Raw genomic sequence first — 9,389 nt, 5'->3', positions numbered from 1 at the left:
CTTAATATGTTATGTAATGTAGCCATAATCAATGCAAGGGGTGGAGGCTAATACAGCAAGGGGGAGGATTTTAGAAGGGGGTGTCCTCTAACCCCTCCCATTCGAGAGAGCCTTTGTATCTTAAGGATTGGAATGAAAATATGTTGGTTCTACACATAGTCATTTATGATGGAGTATTTGAAAAACTGTCAAAGAAGCATAAGCATACTAAATGTAGTAGGGGAATAAAGGTAAACTGAAAGAGAATATCCCCTTCCCACATTTTGGCACGTTTGGATTTGTTCAAATTAAAGTGACAGATCTGGTGCGCACTTTTTGATGAAATATTTAGAAAGTGTCGATCTCAAAAGTCTACTAAGTGGATGGAAGTTGGCCTAACGGGGGAGGGTGTGGGAGGGGGTATCCCTCCCACACTAGGGGCATTTTCCATTTTCAGAATTGAAATTAAACGATCTTGTGCACTTTTGGTGAAATATCTGGACAGTTTCTATTAAAAGAAAAGCAAGAAATGTTTCCGCATCGTGGGGATACCGCATCGTGGGGGGGGGGGGGGGCAAAGTGATGTGTTTGCATAGCTCCCACCCAATATTTTTATTCCAGGATTGATGCTATTTGATACGAGGAAACTGTGGCACTTTTAGAATCCAATTGACATTATCTCGCAAACACATTTTGGTGGAATTAGGGAAATTATCAATCCACAAAGTGTACTACTACTGCGTCTATGGAACGTATGGAGGGGAACTAAGCGGGGAAATGGTTAGGGCCTAAATGAAAGGAGGATATTATATTCCCACACGAGGAAACTTTTGCATTTTTTCAACAGAAATGACAGATCTATTGATAAAAGAATCATTCGGAGGTATGTCAATCTTATGGGAAAGGACCAAAGGTGGAGGATGTGGAAGGGGGTATAAATCCATTATATTTTCAGAATTGAACTGCAACAATGCCTTGCACAGTTTCGGTAAAATATTTGGACAGTTTCCATCACAAAAAGCAAGAAAATCTCCGACATCCCGAAAATCATTGGGAGGGGGGTAATATCATGGCAACTGCCCCGCACCCCTGCATACGAGGAAACTTTTGCATTATTCTACAATAGAAAGGAAAATATCGTGGGAGGGGGTATTTCCCTTCAATACGAGGGAGATTTCGCATTTCAGAATTGACTGCTGCACACTTTGTGTGATGGGACAGTGTCGAATAAAAAAAAAATCCACACTTTGGAAATTACTGGGGGGGGGGGCAAAATGATATGCTGCCCCCTCCATCGATGCTCTCCTAAAGGGGGTACCCTCCCCCTAATTGAGGGAACTTCTGCATTTTTAGATTTGAAATTCAGCAATCAAGTGAGCCCTTCAGGTAGCATTATTAAAAAAAAAACAATAGAAAAGTAGGAAAAGCAAAATATCCAGGGACAATGAAAATGCTTTAATAGTGCTGTCTGCACTTATAAGCTTGTTCTGCGTGGGAGGGGCATACCCCTCCCACGCTCATGGAGATTTCGCATTTTCAGAAGTGAAATTCAGCAATCTGATGCCCACTTTGGTGGGATATTTGGACAATTTTCTATTAAAAAAAACAAGCAATTTTCCCTGTAAAAAGATATAAGTTGGGGGTGCAAAAGCACCCCAACTTTTATTTTTCACAGGGGTGCTATGCCCGGCTGCTCAAAAAGTCAGGGGTGCTGCAGCACCCCCAGCACCCCCAGCTCCCAGGGGCTTGTGAATGGATATACACGTCCATATGGACAAAATAATGTATCTTAAAAACAAAATATATTCGATTTATACAAGTCATGAATAAGGGCCTGAACATACTAGCTTATATAGTCGTATGCCAACGCATCCCCTTGGCCCTCCTGTCCCTACACAGACAGCCCGGCAGTGCTCCTTTGCCCAATCATTCTTGAAGGATTCCATGCAGGTCGCATTTGACGAGCATGTGAAGCACAATACAAATTTAGAATTGTATGTGGGAGCATTTGCGAGCGCAATTTGAACGTCAACGTTCGGTCCGCGAGTGCGTTTGCGTGTACGTACGTGTGCTCGTTTGCTCATGACCTTTGACCAAACCCTTCTTTCGCCAGATATTACGTGTCTGATTAGTTGCAAAATGGAAGCAAAATTTGAGGTCGTCCATTTCGTCGTCTTCATGTCTACTTCCTCTTCAGGGACCTTTTTGAAATAGACCAGGTACAGTATTATTTTCATTAAATTTGAATTCTCTGGCGGTGAAATATGACTGAAACAACACTCACCTGGGACTGGGCCGGCCTGGGCCGGCGGCGGCTGCCGAAAGGATGCCCGAGTACCACTGTCACTGCACTGCCGCCGGCGAACTCCGCCGGAGGCAAGGCAGGGCGGGGTAGCTAAAGAGTAGTAGCGTACATACAGTAGCCAGGCCATACCCCGGCCAGCCAGCCTAGCTTATAAAATTACCTGCGTAGCATAGGCAGAAAAACCCGTCTGTCTGGAGGAGTAATTGGTAAATCTTTTTTTAAAACTTTTTTGGTTCTACTGGGAGAGGGATTCCGTGAAGCCAGACTAATCTCGAACAGCGTAGGAACATCAGTTAATATTACATAAATTATATAAATTTGCTCGACGCACGAAGATATTACTATTAAAAATGCAGACTGATTTATCAATAAAGGCAAACTCTCCTGACTAACCTACATGTACTAACGTTAAAGTTTACCTAACTGTTAGTCTAGAATAGATTCTAGCTTTTTATTACTAGCCTGCCCATGATAATGTCCATTCATTGTGAGTCTAGACTCCCGTACCTTGTTGAATAATCTGTCTTGACGCAGAGGTCGCAGTTGCGTAATCGACCCTGGACTGAATTACCCTGTTTGCTGTACTGATAAAGAGGTGGTGGCCAGATTAAACTTCAAAGTAAAGACTGGGCATCCATTATTCCAATAGTCAATACAATGATCTTTTTTACAATTTTTAAACTTCAAACGTTAGCTATCTAAATTTAACCTGAAGAACTAGATTTTAACCTATTTCATCGTAGCCCAAGCAATCAGAATGTATGTTCTGTTTCATTTGATATTGTACTGGCTGGAGCTACTTGTAGAAACTGATTTGTTCTGTGGCTGCATTTTGAATGTATTTGTAGAGCCTGTTAGAGCTAATTCAGAGTAATTTACCTTTTTTTTCTGAGATGTGAAAAGTTCAAGAGTTGAGCTGAGAAGAAGTTCACTTCCAAACTCCTGAATAATCATAGATTAGATGCTTTTCGAACCATACTTTATAAGATATTGAAACAGAGCGTTCTAGGTCAGTTCGGGAAACCCACTCACAAGGGGGGCCCCTCCTTATAAGTAACCCGTCCCCCTTATAAGTAACCCCGTCCCCCTTATAAGTAACCCCCGGAGCACCCCTTATAAGGAGTCTCCACGCTTTTTTGCAATGCAACGCGAAAATGAAAGGACTGCGGCAATTCGCTTGATTATGTCCATAAAGCTTCACTGACAGTCGCCACGTCTGCACTCAAGCATTGCCGCGCCGCCGCGCCTGGCGACACTCACGCCAGTAATCGCATTTCAGCATTCGCATGGGTCGTTTGACATCGCATTTAAATCCATGATTTTAGATATGATGCCTCAAACCGATTTTGCTCAAATTTCGTGAGTAACTAGGAAACTTGTGAAGCTTTATGGACATAATCAAGCGAATTGCCGCAGTCCTTTCATTTTCGCGTTGCATTGCAAAAAAGCGTGGAGACTCCTTATAAGGGGTGCTCCGGGGGTTACTTATAAGGGGGACGGGGTTACTTATAAGGGGGACGGGTTACTTATAAGGAGGGGCCCCCCTTGTGAGTGGGTTTCCCGAACTGAGGTTGTGGTCCTCTAATTGCTCAAACAATTAGATCTATGTATTATGTAGTTAAAGCTATGTGCATGTACGTAGAACCTACATTGTATGTGTACATATTTATGACTTACCTGCAATGCCGGTGGCTGTGGATGCCTGTTCAAAATTTGTTGTTTATTATTTCATTAACATGTCACAGCACAATTGAAAGAGTGATTGTATTTTAAGGGGTTCAGGACAGAGTACCATCGAGCTGGCGATATCGGACATACATATAGTTGTAATTCAATGGTATTAGAGACAAAGTAAACAGCATTCCATCCAAACACTTATCAGTGTCATGAGAAGAGAGGGGGAAACAATTTACAAGAGACTCAAATGCCCTTGCAGACTTGCCAACACCACCACAAGTAGCATATTTAAAGATCTATTGTGATGATTTCTTCTTTCCCCTGTACCTAGGCTCCCGACTGACCATTATGTCTGCCTAAGACCACTCTAGTCACCATGGCCCCTGTGGCTGTGGGGCTGTGAGTGAAAGCCTCGAAAGGAGACGGGGTGGAGCTCCTCAGTGGGAGGCAGTCGAAGCTTCTGGAGCTCTGGTTGAAGCCAGAGTGGCATCTTATTCAGAGAAGGTAACTTGGATCTCATCTTGGACTTCCTTGCGAGGAACCTCTTGTGGGGCGATCTTGGCCTCCTCTCCAAGTACCCGGAGCCGGGAGATGGGAGTTGCATTTTGCTGGTTTGAGAAGAATGCCCTACGTTTGAAGGAGTAAAAGAAGAAGAAGAAAAGTTTCCTAGAGTTATCTGACGCAGCTTAAATCCAACAATTATCTTTGGACTTTTCTGTGTCTGTGAAAAAACTATTAGAAGGGGCAACAGAGGCGCTTACGACATACCTAGAGCACCTCAAAAGAGAGGGCTCCAGTATGGAGCCACCAAGCCCCTGGGAGTGCACCCCTCGGTGCCGATCCCAGGAGCATGGCTCAGACATGACGGCAGTCATCACCTGCGGCACGGTCCATCAGATCAAGACATTTGTCCTGTCCCACTGCCTCAACCCCTTCCACCTCACTGACGAGTGCGGCCGGACTCTCCTGCACGTGGCGGCGTCCTGCGGCAAGTTGGAGATCGTGGAGTGGCTCCAGGCGAACGGGGCCGACTGCCGTGTGAAGGACAAGGAGTCCGGGTGGACCCCTCTCCACAGGAGTCTCTTCTTTGGACAGATCTCCTGCGCCATTCACCTCATGCGGGTAGGCAGTCTGGGATTTCATACATGTCTCATTAAAATTTATCAAATCCTTCACTATGTATTGAGATTTATTTCCATATCATATGATGAATTTGATTGCAAAATGAGTTGGCATGCATATGTCTTTTCAAAAGTTACCAATTCCTTCACTATTTATTTGATTGCAAAATGAGTTAACTCCATTCTTGTCAATTTGAGATATTTGCTATTAAACCAAAAAATCAAGTAGAATGATTAGACAATATCTGCTATTCTTTAATTAACCTGTTGAGGATGGACTGATTTTGCTATGACACACACCGCCCATAGACACCTGCCCGTATGTACTCAGGACTCGTCCTCAACGGGTTATTTAAAGCTCAAAGAATTTTCTTTGTTATTCAGCAAATGTGGTATCATTGGAAAGTGTTTATTTCACTCTATCTGATGGTGGATTAAAGCAGAATACTAAAGGAAACGCATATTTTGTTGGATTATTCCCCCATTTCAAGCATAGAGCATGTTAAACACACCGGCCTTTAATTCATCCATTTAGAAAGTTGTGTTTTGGAGAATGGCTGCTTAGAAAAATTGTATCCTGAATCATGCTCAATCGGAAGATTGGTTATTTTGGGGGCGTGTCCATTACGTTGTGGGATGAAAGGCAAACCCGGAAGTATCACACAACAGCCTAAGCTTACCTATGTATGCTCTCGATGAGAGCGTGATGTCGAGGCTCATACCCCGAAATCCCAAGACATTTTTTATCAGAATGTCACAAAAAATGAAATAAAATTGTTTTCTACTTCAAGTCTCCTGTAAAATCACAAAAAAAAAAAAATTCGGCGTACGTGGATCGCTAATGCTAGATACCACGCAATCAATGCGCGGGCCTCGGCTAAGTCGAAGTCTTGACTAGGCCGGCCGGCCTATATGGTGATAAAATAAACGATACAGAGCACTGCGATTTTCATCGATAGTGACAAAACTTTGATGGACTCGGTGAAGTAATGAATGGATCGTGCAGTACCTAGCTCTTGCTCGATAGAATGCTGATGAGCTGTGAACGGGAGTACGGAGTGAGTTAGCCCGACCAGACGCTGTAAGTACGCTGTGCGAATACCTGTCGCGACGTACCTACGTACAGCGACTGGGCTGTGTATAGTTAGGAGTGAGTGTGATGTGATTGATAATACGTAGCCCGACCAGACGCTGCGCTACTTACAGCGACTGGGCTGTGTTCAGTTAGGCCTACTGCTGCTCTGAAGTACGAGATCAAGTCAGCACTAAGCTCAGTTCATTTTCAGTTCAGAATAAAAAAAAACTCTTACCCATCTAAATTTTGAAGTCTACCTGGCATTGGTCCTGCGTCACCAACATTGTCCCCTGGCCTACCGTGTGGCAAGGGCTCGTACTGCCAATCTCCACTATTAAAGTCCGTCCGCTTCAACCGGACCGCCCTGGGCCTTCCCCATAGCTCGCCCGTAGCGTCTCCCTCCTGCGCTCGCCGTGCGGCTTGTCAGCAACATCTATCTCTCCAACTTCACCAGGGTCATCATCGTTATCATCACTAGTGTGTACTGTATCGCTCAGTTCATCATTGCTCCCACATTCAAATTCCACCAAGAAATCATCCGGATCATCACTGCATGGCCTTAACGTACGATGTCGTGCATTATCGAAAAACAAACTTTTAAACTTTGTATGCAAATACTATCTACAACAACTTGTATGATACAATGTATGCATTATGCGTGCGGGGGCCGGCCTGCGGCGCTCGAGACCTTGCGCGATTCCTTTCATCCCATGACATCATCGGCAAAGCCTCGAAATTTACGCTGTGACCTAGATTTCAGGGGGGTGACAGGTGTAAATTTTCAAAATCCTCTAACTCCACTTCAAAAAGGCCATTTCAAACGATGTAAACGACAAATTGCTCTATGTGTCCCACTCTTTCACTTCATATATAATTCTATTTCTTTAGTATTCCCCTTTAACTGTAAAATGTTTACTAATGGCTATTAAAGCTGTTTTGCATTCAAACTCTATATCGTCGCTGGGGTCGCCAACACCTCATATCTACAAAATGTCAAATGTTCAGGAGAGCCAAAAAACATGGCGGCCAAATTACTATGGTGAATTGGATAGGCTTTCCTTTGACATGCTGTGGTGGCTTCATTTTTGGAGTAAGATGGTTGGGATTTGGACAGGACATCATTTAACCCATTATTTGACCATTTATCAAAAAAGGTAATCTTCACCAAAATTGCAGATACAAGGTCTTGTCACCCCAGTGACTAGGGTCTTTGGAGAAAGATCAATAACCATTTCACTATTAGTAACGTTGATTTTGAATGATGTATTAATGGCATTTCAGAGGTGGAGGTTTTGAGAAGTTAGAATCAAAGTAATGTTTTCCTCAATGGTTCAACTCTGTAAGGTAAAAAAAAGGCTGGAACTAATGCATCTCAACAGCTTACTTGATAGTAGCTTGGTGGGTGTGTTAACAATGGTTTTGATGTATGTCCCATGTTTAATTGTTCACAAGTTTAAGCAATGGCAAACAGATATACCTACATACATTATTTAAATGAAAACTGGGTGCTGTGGATATACGTGTATTCTGTTCATGGCATAAGCTTATACCTCCAATTTATTCCCTCTCCCCTCCACCAGCATGGTGCAAGTTTGAAGCGCTTCGACAAGGAGGACCTCACCCCGCTGGAGCTAGTGATGAAGGACAAGCCCGCCTACGTGAGCTTCAACAAGAACGACCCCACCCAGGCATACTCGTGGGGCACCAACGCCAACTTCAACCTGGGCCACGGCCGGCAGCGCAGCAGGGAGCAGCCCGAGTTGGTGGACACCCTGGCCGTGAGCAACTACAACATAAAGCAGGTTGGTCTCTGGTTTTAAATGTTGCCACTCAAGTTAGACTCTTCTCGTGTGGAGTGTATGTAATTCGACACAAGTGATGCCTTTATTTTAACAATTTGAACCAGAGAAGCACTCTGAGAGCGCAGACCTCCACAAGCAGCTCATTTCTACCACTGATCTTGTTCTTCCATAGAGATCAGTGATTTCCACCCATACTTATGCATGCTGAAAATTGCCTGATTTCCCAATCTACCAAAATTTAATCATCTGTTTCTTGTGTCATTCTCAATTTTTGTGTAAGTTTCATCCAAATCTGTACACAACTTCTTCAATTACTTTGCACTGAGACAGACCAACCAACCAACCAACCAACAAACAAACAAACCAATGCCAATGAAAACATAACATCCTCCCTTGACAGAGGTAATAAAACACATCAAGGAGAGTCTGTTTGATGCCACAGAACCACTGCTAATATGGAGCCCTACCTACAGGTAGAATATAGGAAGTGTGTCAGCCCATGTGAGAAATACACTGCAGTGCAGTGGATGGTATTTTGCGATTCTCACTCAAAGCTTGCGTGCATATTTTGCCAAAAGTTCAAATTACTGTAAAGCAAGATATTTTCAAAACATTAAATTTTCTCAAATTGTTCCTGGCATTCAACGTATATGATGTAGACAAAAACTTTTAACAGCATTTTAGTTTCACAAACCTTGGTGAAGTTTGTGAAATTCAAATGCATGCAAACATTTCTGATTTTACAGTACCACCCTAAATACCATGACATTCTGTGAGGTATTTTGAGGTGTATTTCGTGTCACATTACAAAATACCAAGATGATGATGATATTTTGCTGAAAGTGTGAGTGGGCCTCAATGGGAATTTACAACTGTATGCACTCTCTCACATTCTCATTTGATTTTATTGCTTTTTTGTTTTTTCTTCTTTTTTTTTTCCATGGCAGGTGGTGATGAGCAAATTCCACACGCTCTTCCTGACCCAGCAGGGGCGGGTGCTGTCCTGCGGCCACGGCCAGGGGGGCAGGCTGGGCCTGGGGGACGAGACCACCTGCCTCCGGCCCCAGCTGGTCAAGTCAGTTGGTGCCCGTTGCAAGATGGTGGCCGCCGCCCGAGACCACTCACTCTTCCTCACAGACAGGTAACCCTCAGTTGTGTAGTGCCCATTATTTTCTAGAATAAACTTACCAATCTGTGCACCTCAATTTGTAAAGCGGTGCTATTTCGGAATATGTTTACACAGGTGTACACTCACACAAGAAACAAGAAACCTCTCATCAAGCTCATTGTTCACCGCTGTCTGTCGCACTAATTAAAATTTCTGTGATTTGATTTGATTTGATTTGATTTAGTTATTCTCTGTATGCCATTTTTTTTCAAATACTTCAACTTTCTGCAATTTCATCAACAAAGTACAAAATAATGATAGT

General features: G+C 43.4%; 1 protein-coding gene across 1 annotated transcript in view; it reads left to right on the top strand.

The window, feature by feature from the left end:
• The first annotated feature begins 2,083 nt into the window (after window positions 1-2,083).
• The window catches only part of LOC139712679 (inhibitor of Bruton tyrosine kinase-like), a 33,966-nt gene continuing 26,660 nt past the window's right edge, over window positions 2,084-9,389 (top strand). The window contains exons 1-4 of the mRNA XM_071624481.1: window positions 2,084-2,198; window positions 4,293-5,083; window positions 7,738-7,959; window positions 8,907-9,100. Of these exons, the coding sequence (XP_071480582.1) occupies window positions 4,760-5,083; window positions 7,738-7,959; window positions 8,907-9,100 (740 nt within the window). The 5' untranslated portion in view covers window positions 2,084-2,198; window positions 4,293-4,759. The remainder of the gene's footprint in view (window positions 2,199-4,292; window positions 5,084-7,737; window positions 7,960-8,906; window positions 9,101-9,389) is intronic.

Source organism: Diadema antillarum, unplaced genomic scaffold (assembly GCF_040938485.1).
Source record: "Diadema antillarum isolate AM-2024a unplaced genomic scaffold, OU_Dant_1.0 seq00001841_RagTag, whole genome shotgun sequence".
In the NCBI taxonomy this organism is placed as follows: Eukaryota; Metazoa; Echinodermata; class Echinoidea; order Diadematoida; family Diadematidae; genus Diadema; species Diadema antillarum.
Note: the sequence above shows the minus strand (reverse complement) of the source record. Positions and strands in the feature narration are given on the sequence as shown.